The sequence below is a fragment of the Harpia harpyja genome, chromosome 11 (assembly GCF_026419915.1).
Source record: "Harpia harpyja isolate bHarHar1 chromosome 11, bHarHar1 primary haplotype, whole genome shotgun sequence".
NCBI lineage: Eukaryota > Metazoa > Chordata > Aves > Accipitriformes > Accipitridae > Harpia > Harpia harpyja.
Window position 1 is genome coordinate 38,874,397 of NC_068950.1, and position 20,156 is coordinate 38,894,552.

The following is a 20,156-nucleotide window of genomic DNA, read 5'->3' on the forward strand; positions in this document are numbered from 1 at the left end:
CAGTGTGTACTAGAACTCCAGTACCGCCAATTTAACAATATATTATGTACCCTCCAATTACTGCTTAAGAATTGAAGACAACATAAGATTTTATAAGTTGGGGATGATGGCAATTCCTTTGGGTCTGGTAGGAATCTCTACTCTTACAAGCTAAATGAATATTTACAGTATGCCCACTATAAGGGTCTCCACTGTTAACGGAATTAAATTTTAACAGGATTTACTTGCCACTATGAATTCTTTAAAAGATGACAATATAGTTAAATCTTAACACAGAAGGCCTGAATCCATATTAAAAAGATCATATGTGCTATAATATATAATGGAAAATAATAAATAAATGAGAAATTAGGAGGAGTTTATTTTGCTGTTCATTCTACAATTTTCATTGCAATCCCATCTTCCTCTCAGTTGAGCTGTTTTGCTTTTTCTATGCCATAGCAATAACATAATGTCATTTCCCTACCTGGATAGAGAAGCCTGGTACATTTTTAAAGTATATTTTACTCAAGTCTACAGTTCTGATATAGAAACTTTTTTTCATTGTTTAGTTGCAAAAAAAAAAAAAATTGTTCTACAAAAGTCAATGTTTGCATTCTGAAAATGACTATATGGTACTTCGAGAACTGGAGACAGAATTGTGTTTATGAAAACTTTTTCTCTTTTCATTCTGCTGAGGTAATAAAAGCTGTTCTCTCCAGACAAACTTTATCTTCTTTACATCCTTAGATATTAGCTTTACAGATACAGCAACACTACAAGAAGGTAGTATTCAGCACTAAGCAAGTAAAATAAGGACCTCGAATATATTACGCTTCTTAGCTGTGATACCATTATTAAAGAATTACTGCTGGAAGCACTTTTTATCATACAAATTAAAAGGAACACAGTATAAAGAAGCAGAAGAAAAAGAGTAGAAAGGAAAGCTCTGACATGTACCTAGCTGATCTGCCAGATGTTTCCCTTTCTCCACAGGAACAATTCTTTCATCCTCCATGTCACATTTGTTTCCGACCAGGATCACTTGTGCATTGTCCCAGGAGTAAGTCTTGATTTGTGTGGCCCTACAGCAGGTCAAAAAAGAGTGTTACCTCCCATCAGCCATGCCAAAATACAATTGTATGTTAAGTATGAAAACAAGTACCATTAATGACAGCATCAATATCTCGACTGTATGTTGGTTAAAAGACAAATGACCAAGGTTACACATAAAGCATGAATGCAGATAATGTAATTTATAGCACCATTCTATTTTACTACTCCTTAACTTTGTGTGACAATACAGTTTCTTGTTAAGATTTTGCAAGTGTTTTAAAGACCACGAGACCCAGACAAAAAGCTGAATTGAATAATTTTTGAAGTCTAGGCACAAAAAAGCATTCTTCTAAAGTTTATTCTCCTTCAGCTGTAATCTGTCAGAGGAACAACAATCAATTACACCTCTTAAGGATATTGTCCCTATAGAGAAAGCCATACAATAGATACACACTTCATCCTAGATTTACCACTTCCTGTAAAATGCCTAACAATAATTCAGAGCAGACAAAAAAGATGCTCATTTGCTGCAGCACATTTGCTGCAGAGTTTTAGTAACACCAGAAGAAATTGTGTTTTGAGTCAAACAGATGGAAGCATCAAGTCATCTTTGCTTGAACAGGAAAACTGGTTCATGGACACTGAAAATTGCATAGAAACATGGAAACAATTGCCAAAGAGAAACAGAAATTTACCAAATTGGGAGGATATGGGATCAAGGTAAGGCTCTGTCATCTAATATTTGAACCCAGCAGGATTAAGTGATACCTAAAGCAGGAAAGAGCAGATGCAATGACAGACGGCAAGTAGCAGACAAATGCTAACTTCAATGACAGAGGGATCAAGTGCATGGGAGCTTAAGCAGGAGCACTGCGATGAACTTAAAGCCTCTAAAGGTCTCTGTGGCTCATGTGCTGAAAACTGGAGTGGAGCTAGCTGTGGATCCCAGGACTCTGACCTTACATTTGGCCTCTTTATAGTTTTTCTATGACAGAACAGAAGATTTTTATTTCTATTTATCCTGAGGGGCCGGTCCTTTCCCACCATCCTTGGTGAGGTGTCACAGAACCAGCAGCAGAACAATATTAGCTTGGTAGCACTCATTTTCATCCATTTTTTCAGACTGGCCCAACCTATTTTATCTTCACCAAGATAGCTTGATCTTTTAAGACTCCCTCCTTCCCAAAGGTAATTAGGTTGCCAGAAGCGATACAATCCTTCCCTCCTGCACCGTCCTCCAGTCCCTAACTCACCTTCCCACTCTTTGTCCTTACCTTACTGCCACCCCTCCATACAGGACACTGCAGTTTCAGACAAACCTGCCATTTCCCAGGAGAGCCAGGATTCCCCTCAGATTTTTACTTCTGTTTAGTTTGCTTGAACTCCCTTAACAGTAAAGCACTTGATTCTTTCTCTTTTGAATTAGCAGCAGCCTCCATCTCTGATCTACTAATGATAATTTTTAATTAGTTTGAGTTGCTTACTTGCCTTTTCCATGGAAAGCAGACAGTCATGTTACTCCACAGATATCTATGAAAGAGGGGGTCATTTCACTGTGCAACTTGCCTTTAAGCAGCACCCTGTTTGGATTGCACTGGAAAACATAAACCTAAATGAAGTCCATTGCACAAGCCCAGACCCATACCGCAACATGCGAAAATAATAAAGGACTTCGTGCAGCGAAACTTCTTACTCTTCTTAGTGTCCTCCTGGAAAGGCACTCACTCCAATCCAAATTTGGGCTCCTCCACTTTCACCCTTCTGAGTGCCTCCCTGTAGACAAGCACTGTGAGAGCTAATGTGAGTCTGTGATGAGTTTATGCAGTACTCTGGGGTTTCTCAAGGCTCATCACAGAAAGGGATGACCTCAGAAATCAACCAAAGCCCAGGAAGATGAAATCTCCCCAGTCTCCCTCTATAAGCGATAAAAGGAAAGAAAGACTTTCCAGGTTCAATTTAAAACACCTATAACCAGACTTCTCTTCTGACTCCCATTCCTCTCTTGATTCATTTCAGCCCCTGGGGGGTCATACGGGGCACACTGCCAAATCTTAGCTATTTAAACAGAATTACTTAGAAAATGAAAAAGAAGAAAAAAGCACAAAGGATCTCCAACAGAACCTCATCCTTCTACTTGTTTTGTACAAGTTAGTGAAAAGCCTTTCTGGCAGAACACTGCCATTTACACTTACTAGGAATAAAAACAAACAAACAAAAGTTATGAAGAAGAATGTCTAAAAGAAACCTGATCCCCATACAAAAAGAAAGGCAGCAAGTTTCCAGAAGCTTTTGGAAAAGTAAATAAAAAGGCTTGTGCAACTGGGATGTTTCAACAACTACCAGGGCAATCCAATATACACACTGGGAAAAATGTATTTCTGTGACACAGTAACAATGCTGTGACTTATTTGTGCTGAATTCCCCAAATTAATGATAAAGCATGGTTTTTATGCTTCACGCGTAGAAGAAAAATAGTCTCAGGTTCACAGTTACATGGATATATCAACAGCCTAATTTGGAGATCAGCCTTAAGGATAAATAAGGCCAACAATTTGTGAACCCAGCTGTCACTTAAATCTAAGTTAAATTTAACCAATTTTTTCTTCCCTTCTATGAAATTGTCTAGATTGTCTAAAGCAGAGTTTCCATAATATTTTCTTTTTACTTTACAATATCAAATGCTGAGTATATTCTAGTTTCAGTACAGTTTCAAATGAGGTATAAACCACTGATTTATCTACATGCAAAACTATCAAGCCAATGTCAAATAATAACTGTCAAAGGAGCCTACTAAAAAAAAATCTAGAAACTGAGCTGAGAGCCATGAAAGCTCATTTAACCCTTTCACTCACCCTACAGGAAAGACATCTTATTATTCAGCCATGATCCTCCTCATTCAGGAGAAAAAGTGCCTTTACTTGGTTTAGAAGAAGTATTTCTGGAGTGACACAAAGCAAATCAGAATCCTCTTTAGGACATCCACCCATAAGAAGGGTGAGGTAAAAAGATCACCCAAGGAAGAAATCATACAGCAGACTGGAAGAGATATTCTCATTTCCCTTGTGGGCAGGTGAGGCCAGGTCGGGAGGCTGTTAAAACAGTCACATGCCAATGAGCCAGAAATGAGAGGTAAAGTGCACCACACATACACGGGAGGCAGTTTTAGAGGGGATGTTGGAGCTTTGTGAAAAGGCTCAGAGAATAATAAGGCTAGCGAGCACAACCTGCTACAGCAGTTTGCCAGCTAGAGAGAAGATATAAGCTCTAAGATGCTGGAGAGGTCTAGAACGGAAAACATTTCTCTCTGATGGAGAGCTGACTTTGCACAAGGCTACCTTCCTATAATTTCAGTGTAATTATGAAAATGAATTTTGAGATCTGTGCACACCCCTATGAGCTCAACAGAAGGTAAGAGTTTGTCATGGGCAAGAGCTTACTTGGAGTGCTAGGTCTCTGGTTTAGCTGTTTGTTCATGCTTTTGGCTTGTTTTCTGTAGGGAACTCTGCAGGAAGAGATGGTACAAGAGAAAGCAGTGAGATGGGCTGAGATTCATGTTGACAGCCTGCTTACACAGCATCTTAAAAAACCTGAATCACTAGACAGCAATAGGCAGGGCACCAGCAAGAAGGAACAAGCTTTAGACTGGAGAACGTCCTACTCTAAAAGACAGATTACTACTGTACACAACTTGACCCATTCCAAGGTTTTGTGAATGGGTACAATTTAGGATCCAGGAATTATATTCAGGTGGGAAATTCTTACCAGCCAATGAGAATGGACTGGGATGGAAAGCAGCCAAAAGTTAGTGGAAGGGGCCTCACTTCGTATTTTATTTGCTAATGATTTTCTTGAGGTATCCTTGGAAGCTTGATTGTATTTGCTTTATGAACCCAGTCCCATGATTACATGGCAGATGGCTTACTCATATGCTGTTTTAGAAATAACTCGGAAGGTTAACAGGTTCCTTACTGGATTTAATTCATATTAACTGAGTACGGCTGATTGATTCTCAACATCTGAAAGGGCAGCTGATCTGCTGCATTTATGACAAAATATTCAACTTAACAGTATTCTTTATTTACTGTAGCTGGACACTGAAAAACGCACCACTAGCCAGCTAGGATAGCAGGACACTCAAAAGAGAGAAAGGGTGTGTAGGATTAATTGCTGTAATTTCTGGAAACTTGCAGGATGTAAGAAGACCCAGGAGGAGCTTTGCTGTTAGCTTTTGCATATATTCTAGGTGTATGCCCCATTTAATTTCAGTGAGGGTTGAAGTATGGTCTTAGAACCAGCGTGGTTTGTTGCAGCCTCACCTAAACTTCTGCAAGCAGAGAGGCAACTCACATATCGGGCCACACACGTTCCTTGCAAGTTGCCCAGAGAGGTTGTGGATGCCCCACCTCCCTGGAAGCGTTCAAGGCCAGGTTGGATGGGGCTTTGAGCAACCTGGTCTAGTGGAAGGTGTCCCTGTCCATAGCAGGGGGGTTTGAACTAGGTGATCTTTAAGGTCCCTTCCAACCCAAACCATTCTATCATTCTAAAAAGCAGCTTGCAACTTTGCCATTTCCTGGGAATCTAGGAGCAACACTACTGAGGATAACAGCTTCATTAGTGGAGAAGAGGTGGTTCAGGCACTTGTCCTCCCATCAGACCGTCTCACATCCCAAACCTTCTGGCTCCAGCCCTTTCACTCTGCTGGAGGTCCTCCCTCCTGGGCACAACAGGGAGAGCAGGAAGGCTGTTCAACCCATGCATGATGGATGAGACAAGGCAGAGCTGAGCAGCAAGGGCATGCTACTCACTTTGCAGACTGTGCAGCTTCCCAATTGCTGCCACTCCATCCTCTCACCAGCACTGAACAGAAGCACTGCAGGAGTGTTAGGGCTCTGTTTTTATCGTTAGGCATGCTGCTGCTGTCTCTCACTTGACCTGAAGAAGGGACTAGGCTCATGGACATAAAGACTCTGAGCTAAAGGAGTTCAAGTAGTAGACACCTTAATTTGCCACAGAGAGTATAGTTCCTGACTGAAGTCCAGATCCAGTGTAATGTTTTTTTGAAGCATATCACCCAGCATCGTGGAAAAAAAAAACAAAACCAAAATCCTACCTACTTGCTATGCTAGCAAATGGCAGAGGGTGATATAGCAGCACAGCACCAGACAAGCTTTTGTTTCCATTTCTTGTCCCTTTGGAAGTTTAGAAAGCAATTTTGCAGACTGGGAAAAAAACGTCTCTTAGCTGCATCACCACTAGAGGACTCTGCTGGCACAGTGATGCTGCTTTGCTACAGTCCTCACCTCTCCCGTGGACAAGCTTCAAAAGGAAGGAAATGGGCTACCACAGGCCGATTTTATCTGCCACACTACATCATTTGTGCTCAGAATCTTAAAACTGATGGTTGGAAAGATTCCTGACATACAGAGTAAAAAGCAACAGTGATGGTTCACCTCTGTCCTTTGGCTGATAAGGTGCTCTTAGCAAAGATACTCATGAGGTCCCTGTGGCACAGGAAGACATGAAGTCAAATACACAAAGCCAGCCTTTCCTAATTCTTATGCTCTTGTACCATTGCCTTTGATGGAACAGATGTTAGACCATCTCCAATACAAAGCTTCAGGTTAAACTTCACCTGTGCAAACGTTAAAATAGTAGCTCATAGTGGCAGCTCATAGATTGAGATTTGGTATTTTTTGGCTAAGTTAAAACTGTTAAGTAAAACTTATTAGAGAGGAACCAACAGACAGACAGACAAACCAGTCATATATACCTTGTTTCATCAGAGAACCAAGCTGAAAATATTCATAGTTCAGTGAAAGATATTGCCCTAGCTCACATGCCTGCATGCCTATGGAAAAAATCCCTGTGCAGACATTTGCAGAAACAGCTTCATCTGAGGTTGGTGGAGGGTGTGCCACATGGAGGAACCTGGTTTTGGCAAAGCCTTTGGGTTTGTGTTTCTACCAAGGAAGAATTTATTCCTCTATCAGTAGTTGCTGAAGGACAGCTCAGTGAAGCTGTTGCAGTTCACTTTCTGCAGCATGGTGTCATGGTACTGGAGATGGGGTGAAAGTGAAGACTACATCTTTAGATGCGATGATCATGAGTGACTGCTTCAGTGGACAATGAGAACAAATAATGGGCAGCCTTGAAAGAAAGCCAAATTACAAGAAACAACAAACCATGTTGTTGCAGCTTTGGAGTTACAACCTAGATTAGGGGATCTAGAATATGTGTCCAGCAAAAAGCCAGACTGAGCTGGATGCTAAGAGCCAGTGCCATAGCCAGCATACGTCACATGCTCCTGGTAAGTCACTGAGATCATTGCAAATCAATCTCTCAGACTTGGGAGATTACAGTAACCACTGCACTGCCTTTCTTTGCACACTGACCATACCTATCTGCAGTATACAGCAACAGGGTAACAAGCAGAAATGACTGCAAGACATTTGAAAGGAACCACAGGGCTATTACTTCTGAGGATAAACACAGCCTTTCCCCTACCTTCCCATGCCCTGTATTTCCCACAAAATCTGGTGTCCCTTTGAGAGGATGCCATGTCAGAATGTGAACTCCAACAACAGGGTCCAGCCTTCTGCTTATCTGTGCTGTGCCTGTGGCCACCACCTCACAGCAGCAGCTCAGATGTTTTCACCCCAGGCACTGTGCTGGGTCCCTGCTGAGAAAACAGCTCCCATCAGCTACCACCGAGGGGGCTGCAGGCACTGCCCATGGCCACAGCAATGACATGCGCTCCGGCTCTTCTGGGAAGACCACTACTCTTCCTGCCCTGTACATGTACTTGTCTGGAAGGCAAGAGAGCAGGACGAAGGTCTGGGCCACAGCTCTGCTTCCAAAATCAGATCACAGTATGGGGTGAGATTGGACATTTCTTCCCGAGGAAGAAGGCAGATGGCACGAGCTACAATGGGAGCCTCCAGGTGGGGAAGGGGAATTGTGCACCAAAATGTCGGGGAGACGAGCCTGGGTACCAATGCAGCTTTGACAATGTCATGGAGTTTTTCAAGTGGCTGACCTGGCGCTTTCTTTTTTCACTGTAAACTAAAAATATTTCCAGGCTTTTTGTCATCAGAAAGTCCAGAAATAATTTTCTGGTGTTTCTGCATTTGTACCAAATTCAGTGGAGCCAGAGGAGCTTATAGCAGCTGAGAATCTGTTTCATACCTACTTTTAGGCCTAAGTCCCTACGCTTCCCATTTAATAGGTAACTCCTTCTCCCCCATCCCACCATTCCACACTGAGCACTGCCTTACAGAGTTGTTCAGGTGCTTTCTGTAGTCAGTGGTAACAGAGAGGCCCCTTCCAAGGGGTATGCTTACTTTCTGTCCTAGAACTTGCTCTTCTTCCTCTTATTACAACTACAACTAATTTAAACCTCACAAGTTTTAAATGGGTAAAGTTAGATTTTTAATTATCTCAAGTTAGACAAGGTGAATACTGTTCCATGTGTCTACACTTTTTAAGGCAGTTTGGAAAGATATAGCCTTATAAGATTTTAAATGAGATCTGACTCAACCAACCACTGGATTGTTTTAGCAGCATAGCCAGAAACCTCATAAGCCCAAACAATGCTTTAAAGGATTAATTTCTTTACAATAAATTAGAACTTTTAAATGCAACAGCTGCTATAGTATGCTACTATATTTGAATTAAAGTGAAGCTGTAGGACTTCTTCTAAAGAGCGTTTAAAAAACAAATTATTTATCCCAGAGTTTACATGAAGAACAAAGAATGCAATGATGCAAAGCAGTGTGGAGGGTGGGATGTCTAATGTCCTCAACAAACAATTGTGAGGAGAGAATTGCCCAAAAAACAAACAAACCCCACAACAACAATATTTCATACCAGTCCTGCACTGCATTGAAGGAGTCTTCACTGGTGATATCGTACATGAGGACGAAGCCCATGGCTCCTCGGTAGTAGGCTGTAGTGATGGTCCTGTATCTTTCTTGTCCAGCTGTATCCTGGAACAGAAAGGATTATTTAGGCTTTAAGACTTCAGTTCTCAGAAACAGGAGTTGTAGTTAGGTCCTGTATCTAAAATAAGGCAACCACTTTTTGTTATTATACATTTTTAAATTCTCATTTGCTCCCAACTGAAATGAACTCTACTTACATTTTAGCATTAATTAGGCTTTTGCATCAACTATGATTTGTTAAATGCATTTTGACACATGTACTATTAAAAAAATACCAAAGATTTCAACCCTTTAATTGCTCTTCTCTGCCTCAGCCTCAATGCAATAATAAAATGTTAGCAGAGTTCACTGAATGCTGACACTTCAAAGCAGAGGCAACAGAGAATAGTCCAGGACTGTACCAGGCAAAAGACATTTATGTGTTGCAATTTAGTGTCACAGTCAGGAAAACATCCTTGAGATAGATGCTGCAGGTGACTCGGTTCTTACCTGAGGTTAGAGACAACAATTAAAGACTTGATGCAACAAAAATTATTCTACAAAGTGAATTTAATGTGGAATATCCCAATCACGATGTCTGAGGTGCACATACTAATTCGAGATTTACTAATCCTCTTCTGTTGGTTCAGTTTTATTTTCATTACTTACAGAGTGTTGTAGAATACCTCTACCTGCAGTTGTCATTTCTATGTTCAGCCTGGCAGCACAGAGGTTAAACTTTGGCATATACAACAGAAGAACTTCAAAATACTGTGACAGCTGGAAAACATGTCAACTACCATCTGTTGGATGCCAACAACATTTATTCCTCACATTTTAGGTGCCTGCTCTTAAACTGGGGAACATTTCTACATCAGATCAGCAGTCCTGTAGCCAATCTGTTCCCTCTGGACCTGCCTTCTGAACCAAGGAGAGAAGTCACGTGCTTAATGTATCTCTCATTCAGGAAGTATCTATCATTTGAACAAACACATTTCATCCATCTTTTGGCAAATGGCAAATCTGTGAAACAGCTGCAGGGAGGCAAAAGGCCTTGCCTTCAAAGCACTTGTTCAGCATAAGGTATTGACTACTAGTTACTTTTATGGGTTAGCAGTTCTGAATGAATGAAAACACACACTTAAGAAAGTATTTACTGCCACTGCTTTAAAATGTGATTAAAGTTTCTCTTCTCTAGAGAAAAAGACCCTAAAGGACTTACCAATCTTAGCTAGTTGGAAAAGTAAAATAAATCCATGTAGAGCACTCTTGCAGGATACAGAGCCAGTTCCTGATCAGACACAGCACATCACCACAATCCCAGAAAACACATAAGGTGCAGTGGGTGGGAAACTACTCAGCTTTAAAATCCTCCTGTCCATCATTCCCATACATGCAGTTTTGGTTTTGCTGCATGCAAGAGACAGTTGTTGGCCCTTCCCGAACACATGCTAGTCAGTCTATGAAAGGGGAAAACATCAATGATCGCCTGTTGTTCTGCACCAGAATATCACAGAGGCTCTCTGTAAGAGGAAAGCGCTTGTAAATAAGCCCCCTGCGGCTTGCTTAAAAGGCTCTGCCTATTGCACTACCGTGAGACTATCCACAGCTGTAACACACTGCTAGTTTCCTAGTGGAGAGATAATGCAGCAGGAATCTTGCTGTTTCTCCACCAATACTCTGGAAAAAGAAGGGATTTCTCCTTGAAACTTGTGCATTTATTTCAAGACAGGGTAGTCCATTGGCTGATCACAGCGAGGCATTGCACACGGGCTGAGTAATAGTCCTGCTCCCTCCTGACAAGTACCACCAGAATGAGGTGGACTACACCTTGCAGCCTGACTGACCATTTCTTCTCCTGCCGTTGATAAATCCATCACCGAGCACTCGTATTCACTGACGCCACATCCTCGCTTAGCTGCTGAACAGCTAAACCAGCCGTGCCAACTAGATCCCAACTATACTTCTTCAAGTGGGGCAGGTCTCAGCAGCAATAGTATTGTTCTGTTTATTCAGAGACATGCTAGTTGCTTTATTTTAGCGTGACTTCCTAAGGACATGAGGCTTATTAAATCATCAGTCTCCACACATGCATGTGTATATGCTCATTACAACTATTCTGACTTGTGATCAAATTTGACTGAGGGGAAACGCTCTCAAAGGTACATTCTTACAAATGTCACAAAAATAGTTGGTAAGGTGAAAAAGAGAGACCTTAAGTATACCTTAGCTGGGGAAAAATGCTTAAGTGCAATGCTTATCTTTTTCCAACACCAAAGGATCCACAGGAGGGAGGCTTTCTTCATGCCTCACTAGGAGAAAGACCTAAATCAGTATTAGTAAGTTCTCAGATCCTGCAACCAACAAAAAGAAACAAATCCATAGGAAGTCGGGCTTCTTCAGTTCTCATGCTCACAGCATTATTGTTTTATGCCTGCATTCCCAGGTTCTTCTATTTCATCTTCTATTTTCTGCTCTGTGTTTAACTAGCGCTCATTTCGGCTTAGAGCATGAGGCTGTGACCAGACAGTAAGCAACTGCAAGACACATTGTCTAGCCACATGCAGAATAATTTGGAAAGAAATTAAATTTGACAATGGCTCAGAGCAAGGAGTTCACTCTGAGGATGTACATCCAGGCTGTCCTGGGAAGCAGCCCCAGGGGACTCTGAGTGTGGCTTCCAAAACCTGCCCAGGTACCATCTTCAGTGCCTTGGCTCAGTGAGGAACTGGACTCAGCCCACAGAGTTCATCTGTGTTAAAGGCAAACTATGCTATTGTCTGAAAGCTCTGAAATGTAGTAATTCTGGTTTGTTGATTTCAGTATTCTGCCTGCGAACCCCCTGCATGTGGGGGTGGGCCCCCATTTATACGTTAGCGAGACAGGGACGTGGCTACAGGAGGTTCAGAACCTCAAAGGGCTACATGCATTTGCTTAGTCATAACCTGTTCTCTGGTGGACAATGCACTTACCTCATTAGGAAGGTAATTTGCATATCCATTAGTATATATTTAGGTGTCTGCCTTCTCAGGTTATCGGGGGGGGGGGGGGGGGGGGGAGGCATCCTATATTTCGTGGTATGTAAAGTTTATTCATAACATTGCCCTGGTAGCCATGTGGTACAAATGCGGAGATGTGATTCATCTGTATGTGAGTCACTGATGGATTCCTCTCTCTGTTTTACTGTACAGGTACAGAGCATGTCATCTCCCCCTAAAGGTTTTTAGTTGCATTTCTCCAAATCCATTTGAATCTTTGTAATATCACCCTGAAGTGATTTTTTACCTCAGGTTATGTTAGCTTCTTAGACAGCTGTAAACTGGCTTAATTTTCTTGACTTACACCATGTTTTATGCTAGCTTCAGTGAACACCCCCCACCCCTCCCTGATACTTCAACATAAATAAAATAAAACAAACTGCAAAATCTGAGCTCAGTTTCTTCAGCATTTACAGAAGCTGCCCTTACATGAGTTTAAAACACGACAAACCTTAGGTAATTAGGCATTTCAGGTTTTTATGTGGAAGACGTTTATCTAATGAAGGAGAAAATAACTGATGCGGATTGCTTCCCCCCACCCCCCAAGTTGTTTGCAAGATTTCCAGGTAGACCACAAACTCATTAGAAAACAGGTAGATGAGACACAGGCAGGGAGGGATCAGCGGAAACCCAGTGTAGCTCTAATTAACAGTCTAGCCAAATGCCTAGGAAGAATAGCCTGTGCCTTCAGCATCCAGAAGCCTGTTTAGCTGTCCCTGATGAGGAATCAGAAAGCTTGGTTGTAACCAAGCACAGAAGAGTCTCTGTGAGGTATATTTACACTAACATGCTAACAACTCTGTTCTTTTGTAGCTTACATATGCGCCTGTCCTTGATACAGACAATTAAAAAACCCCACAAGACCATTAGTTGGTAGTTTGAAACAAAAATTTGAAGGTTTCACATTAATGAGCAATCAAAATTCAGTGTTTATCAGAGGAGAAAAAGACCTAAATGCATTTGCGTTATGTGCAGATGCCCTCTACTCACAAGATCCATCACCTAAACATTCACGATAGGAGCACAACCAGCTTTTCTTAAATTTAAATTTACTTGCCTGTCTCAGCAGAAACAGCAAGGTACTTACACAGGAAACATATTTGAGTTTTTAAATCACGACAGATGCTCTTTGCTGCAGGTCTGAAAAATCTGAATCCCTGATTCTGAACCATCGATCGCTCTTCTAGTGAAGATTTCCAGCCACAAGTTCTTTGTTCCAAATAAAATGTCACTGAAATTTCTTATCTGTACCAGATTTAATCCTCTCAGCACCATGACTGTTCTAGCAGTGTATGTGACAAACAGCCTCTAAAGAAATAAACCTTTCAATTTTTTTAAAGGATTATGGTTTGATTTTGTTGTTTGGGTTTTTTTTAAAACGAAGAATAATACATAAGAATAAGAGTCACCTGTTGTCCAGCTGGTTGGCAACAATTACAAAATGCATGTACTTCGCATCATCCTTGCTTAGGCTGCTCAGAGTCAGAACAGAGGCTACATCAACCCCAACGACCAGCACCAACCACAATTTCGGGGCTGCTTCAGCTGTGATGAAGGAGAGACCTCTTCTCTGTTGTTCAGCATCACATCGTGACATCTATGCTATAGCTTTTTGCACCTTGTTTGGAGTTTGGTCAGCCTTGGAGACAGGATAATCAACATCACGGCCCCGTGGTTATAGGGGCAGCAAGTTGTTAGACATCAAAGTGTGAAGAAACATGACTCCCTGCAAACACAGCTCAGTTCTCAGCAAGACTGGCCGCCTCAGCTCCTGTTCTCTACACGACAGATAACCTGAATAAGCAAGAATAAAGGCACATCCTGAAGGCAGAGGGCTGTTTGTCCTGCTACAGGCCAATCTGGGGCTCAGTAATACTCAATCCCTTTACATCTGAGACCTGTTTACTTTCCCTTCTGCACGGATGAGGAAATATTCATGCTCACATGGGGCTATGCTGGTGTCTCACTGAGAGTGCCATTCTGCAATCCATAACCTCCATCCCGCCCCACTCTCTTCCCACCTCCAGGCAGATCTCTCAAACTGTTCATGCAGCCTTCTCCACTGCTGCCCTGTTCTGCATTCCTCACTGGACCTAGCTAGCTGCTCAAAGCATCATTTTCTTATCTTTCTGGACTGTTGCAATGTGAAGTGTTAAATTTCTCATGACCTCTAGCAGTTCTAGTTGTTTTGGTCAATATTATCGATGTCTGCTGCGAGGTGGCTGGTATGTTCCCATCCCACTACTCTCATGTCAGGACGTGCATTTCAGACTGCACACTCTCTGGGGCTGAGATTTCCTTAGCCGTGCGTTTGCCCAGTGCTCAGTTGCAGAAGGGCTCTGCTCTGCAGTTGGAGCTCTGGGATGTTAAGACACACAGACCTTTCCTTTGCAAAAGTAGACTTTTGAGTGGAAGCCACCAACAATCAGCTAAACAAAAGTCACCTTGAGAAAGAAAAAGGGGAAAAAAAACAACCCACCAAGAATGACAAGGGTGAGTGAAGAGAGTGACCTTGGGCAGACTAGTATGTGTCATTAATAAGAGAATGCTAACATTGAGCTTACTGTTCCTCCTGGCAGCTAGAAATAGGAACAAACAGACAAGCAAGATGAGTCACTGGTTAAGACATGGAAAAGACGTGATGTCATGAAAAGCCTGTGAAGTTTCAGTTGCTGCCAGGAGCAAAATAACACCTGGTTCCTTCAGAGCTCAGCTCTGATTAAAATGCTCCAGTTCAACAGATCATATTAAGCATGTTTTTTTTCCTCTCTTGTTATTGAGTGCTCCCATTGCCCAAGAGCTACTGGAACCTACTCAGACACATTTAGCTACCTTGAGAGCCAGTTTCATTTAAGCAATATTAGCAATATGCAGCAAAACATTTCTGTTGTGAAACCCCTCCCCCTGTCTTTTTTGATAAAAGGCTGTATCCTCGCAAATTGTTGTTTAAACATTTCCCCACTATGGATATCTTTACTTCAACTCTTTAGAGGTAGTAGAACCAGAAGCCTTGGATAATTTCAGTACCACCAGTTGTAAAAGCTTCACTTTTCCCATCCTATTTTGCTTACCCTGTACAGAAGCTCCTACCACCCTGTTTTCTCTAACATTCCCAGACTAACTGCTCCCACCAGGGAGATGGAAATTTTATGAAAAGAGAGTTTTAATACATGCACAGCCCACAAGAACTCACCAGTATCTGGTCACTTATCAGAGGCCTCAGTCTTCCCCAACACACACACACTTTTGAAGTTGTCCCCTGTAACTCAGTGGCCGCGTGTCTCTTCAGGCGAGGCACTTCACTTACTTTTCTTTTTAAAGTACTCTTGCAAACTAAGCTGATGGACAAGGAGGAAAAGTTAGTGTATGTTGGCCTCATCCACCATTAAAACATTTCTGGTGTTTGGGAAGCCCCAGCTCTTTAACTTTGGTCAGCAACTCCACACCATATAAGACAAAAAGTGAATCACTAAAAATGCAACAGGATGCATTTGCTCAGCAGAATGTAATTTCCAAACTGGAATCAGGCCAAGGTACTGTGATTAACACTACTACTTATGACTACTAAGATGTTAAAAAAATTATTTCCCTTTTCCCAGGTGCCTTGAGATTGTAGTGAAGATTAGCAGCAGTTGCCCTTCCTGATCTGTCAAACAGTAAGGAGGACTGAAATAGGGCTGCTTGCTTATCAACATTATCTGCTCTTCTCGTCTTTTTGTAGGTTGAGTTTCTCTGTTAGAGTATTTAAAAGACAGTAGCTGCAAAAGAGAAATCACATAAAGATGTACACACAAAGATAAAGTTCATTGTGCACATTTCTTAAACCTTGCAGAATTGAAAAGCCTTATTTTTCATGACTTAGAATTAATATGAAGATCGGTCTGATATTTATTCTTTCTGATCCAGTTACCTTGATAGAAAAATAGAGAAATGGCAGTAATAAAAATATGTGGCATCCACACCACATGCCTACTTTCAACTTCCAGTTCTCTAGCTGCAGATAAACAGCAAACAAAGTTCAAGAGGTATGATGCATTTGAAAGGCCATCCACTGCAGGCAAGTGATAAAACCATCACTGCTATGATAAAAAGATATTTTAAGAAAATTTTAAGAGGCTGAGATCCTAGAATAAGAAGCATTTTAGGCAGTGAATGCATTATTATATAAGAATATTTTGCCAGTTTTGCTAGATGTTCTGAGATCCACATATATCCTTTAATTCTGTTAATCAACCACTGTAAGAACAGCTGTACAATGCACTAATGTCTGAGCCATGTTAGCCACTATAAGGATTATTAATCAGCTAGGGTTGTTGAGAAGCAGATAAATTAATCACAGCCAGAGTACTTCAGAAGCAGCACACACTACTGTGAATGAGCAAGCGTGGACATCCTAAATGGTCCTACAGTGCAGTGCACAGATGTGCTACAGTCCAGCTACCACTGCCTGGGTCCTAACAGCAGTCTGCTAACCCATAGAGATGTACAGCAGAAAGAAAAATCTCAATACGTTATGAATCAGCTACCAAAAGAATAAATGCAAAACCTGTGAGGAGGAAGTTAAATGATCTGCGGTGCAAATCAGTCTAAATTCAGTAGCCTGGTTCTTTGATCTGGAAAGGAACAAGGACAGGTGAAGGGAATTAGCATTATAGTCCTATCGGCCTCCCTCCCCCGCAAAGGCACGCAAGCAGAAGAGCAAATCCCAGCTCCGAGAGCAGCAGAACAAGACCCAGACTTCCTGGAGCCTATTTCTAGGTGATCAAATGTCATGGTAACCAGCAAGAGAGCGAGAGGGGCTGCTCAGGTCTGTGCGGAGCAGGCTCTGCGCAAGGCTGGGCAGCAGCGTGGTGGTACCCAGGGCCCTGACTGCGGCTGCAGGACTCTTGGCAAGACCTTCGGTTAACTCCTTTACAAAGCAAATATTTATGTCCGAAGGCGTTTATGAAGCTCAGTGACTTTGCGCCTGGAAGACCTGTTCGTACCCCTAATTGTAAGAAAACTTAGTATTCAGCTACGAGCATCACTCCCAGGGCTTGTTCTTATCAAGGGAAGATTTCCGCTTATTCAGTAGCGGATTAGGGCTACATCTGAGCCTCGTACTTCATAAGAACCCCCTAGAGATATTATGTCAAGGGGGTCGATTCTAAGACAAAGTGCTCAGAAATTCAGGGAAGGTGTTTATGATATTTCTAAGATTAAAATACCAAATCAAATTACAACCATGAGGCAAGAACACGTGCTTTAATTTGGAAGGGCAGCAGCAAGACAGAAAGAAAATAACCAAACATAATTTATATTAAGAACCACACACCAATAAAAAAAAACCCTAATGTGTAATTTTTCAAGATTTGGTGGAAATTAAGAGTTGATCAGGCAACTTCCAATTTATTATCTCCCAATTTAGGGAAAAAGTCCCACTGCTGAATTCAGGTGAGCATTAAACAAAAATATAAAGACATTTAAGGTTCTAGCACTCAAGAAGGTAGAATGAAAGCTTAAAGACAACAAAACCCAAGACCAATCTGAAGCTCATAAATCAGAAGGTAAATAAAAAGGAAAAGAAAAAGGTATATACCTCACTTCAGTAGAGTTTGAAATACATTTTCTAGATGCTGGGATTAGCAATAGCATAGATTTGTTTATCTCCTAAGTTTATATTTGATAGAAATGTGCATATACTTTGAAAAGCAATGCAATAAATAAATCTGATACAGTTTTTCATTGGTGACATGAAGGGGGTTTTGTTTAAATTCACAAAAATGTAAAAAACAATCAAATGGAATTTGAAACTTTCCAAGTAAACCCACATCTCTGCTGAGAATAGAAAGGAAGACTTTCAGCTAAAGGACAGCTATTTTAGAGTAGTCGTAAGCATCTTAAAATAGAGGCTTAGAATTGAAGTTCTTTGTCAACCACAACAGTACACGCATGATGATGCTCAGTAACAGCACAAGACAAAGAAAATAATCTGCTACCAATTACCGTAATATTTTCTAGTATAACCACACAGCCCAGATGTTAAACTAGAAATTTCATTGTGCAGCAGCTGCAGATGGCTCTACTGCACTCCCGAGGCAGTTCAGTAAGCAGCTGTGAGGTCCCTTTGGGGCTGTTGTGTTTACAGTGCCTATGGGTTTCTTGGCGTGAGGTCCTTTCACACACTATTTTAAGTTTACCCACCTCTGTGGTGATGCTGTGTCCTCCTTTCCATTTGGAAAGAGGGTCGTGAGCAAATACTTCTTGACATACATGTGAGATGTTTTGGTATTTTTACTGGGTACTAATCACTTCATCACCACGACACCTCCCTGCTCTGTCTAGGCCATGTACTGCTTCCTAGCCTTTGGCCAGTGGACACACTGAGTGCCTGAGTGGCTCAAATCTTACTGATGAAAAGCACATCTTCGTATTTACCTTTTTAGAAAGACAGAGGAAAACCACAGCAGATTTCCCAGCTCAAGAAAACGTGTTGTTGGCATCATAAAAAAGGAAGGACATATGACTAATTTATCTGACATTCAAACAAACTTCTAACCCAGTTCCAATCCTCACCCAGCCAGTCCCTACCTATCAAGAACTGCTTCTTCCTGCTCTAAGATCAAATGGAACTACAATCAGATTTTCCCTACCACCATTACCTACTTCAGATGTCCCAATTACTTCCTTCATCAGCTATTTGGAAAACTGACTTTTAGCAGCTCTTCTTGGCAGGAATCACTTTGCATTTCTTCTAAATTAAAGATATTGCACCTAAGCTCATTTTAGGAGCAAACCAAGCCAAAATCCATTTCTCTAGTCCTTTTTTCAAGGTCAAATGGTTTTGCCAAGGAACCCAGCAAACAGAGGAGAGGAAGCCCTATTTAAGGGGGGGGGAACCAAAAAGGAAAAAAAAAAATCTTTGAAGACCTGGCTCATTGAAAAAGACCCCAAGAAGCCAGAATACATTTCAAACAGATTTAGGAATCAGAGTACAGCTGGGTCAATCACAGCATGTTCTGCAGCAGGTCCACAACTCTGATACTAATGAGAATATCATGTCAGCATTACACATGATCAGGATTTCAGTGAGAAAAATCCTGGCCCAAATTGAGGTTGGACAGATGCTGCTTGGCCCACCTTACTTTGCCTTTGAGTATAATCAACTGGAAAATGAGCATTAATGGATGTTCACACCAGTGTGAATCTCATACAGTTGAGGTCAACCAATATAAAGAATGAACACTGACAAGAAAAATACTGGTGGAGAACTCTTACCATATTTCTAATGATTAATTAAGCGATATGAGGCATAAAAGCAACAGATCATTTCAAACCCAACTTGCTGCTAGGCTAATATGTGCACATGTACACAAGTGGTAAGGATCCTACTTATCTATCATCCTAGCAGGAAAAATGTTAGCTACAGAGAATGTTTGCCACAGCAGCTTTGTTTACACTTTTCACAGGATTTGAGCGAGCTTCTACTGAAGGCAACAGAATTACTTTTATTGGGGGCAGATCTATGAGGCAGAGAAGACTGTGCTACAGGGACACGTCTCTTTCTGACGGAGAGCAGCTATGTTGCTGCACACCTCCAGGTTCATCTGTCCCCAGCCATTCACACCAGTGGGACCTTGGTCAGGCTCTCAAGCACAGCTTACTGTCTGTATTTACCAGGACCATTCAAGTTCAGCCCAGATTTGGGGAGAGGCCATATGGTGATTGAACTCTGATATAAAATAAGCCCTGAAGAATTGTAAGGTCCTGTCTGCATCCAGTGACCTCAGTGAAGAATCCTGCGTACGCAGAAGTCCTGACTTCTCTCCCATGAGACTAAGCTTGTACATAAGAGGAAAAGAAGATACAGCATTTTCCATGTGATCTGTTTCTCAAAAGACAGACCTCAGCCCAAGGAAAGAAAGCTGTAAAAAGAGCTGTTAATGAGAACTCCAGACTGTCTTATTTAAAGCGAATGAAAATCCTATGTGCAACAGTGACAGCATGAGATCTTATTTGTACAGAACACTAAATGCATGTGATGCTTTACAGATCAACAAAAATATGGGGGCATCATTCTTTGTTATATTCTATCAATTCTACACTAATATAGCTTCATAAAATAGGGAAACTGCTCAGCATCACCCCAAGCAAGCAAAGGTCTATCAAATCTGTAATTGAAGTA

General features: G+C 41.5%; 1 protein-coding gene across 3 annotated transcripts in view; it reads right to left on the minus strand.

The window, feature by feature from the left end:
- RAB3B (RAB3B, member RAS oncogene family) overlaps nt 1-20,156 on the minus strand; it is a 58,395-nt gene that overhangs the window by 3,132 nt on the left and 35,107 nt on the right. For all 3 annotated transcript variants that reach the window (XM_052802044.1, XM_052802042.1, XM_052802043.1), the window contains 2 exons: nt 8,902-9,020; nt 940-1,064 (listed from right to left, as the gene is read on the minus strand). In XM_052802044.1, coding sequence (XP_052658004.1) covers nt 940-1,064; nt 8,902-9,020 — 244 coding nt within the window. The remainder of the gene's footprint in view (nt 1-939; nt 1,065-8,901; nt 9,021-20,156) is intronic.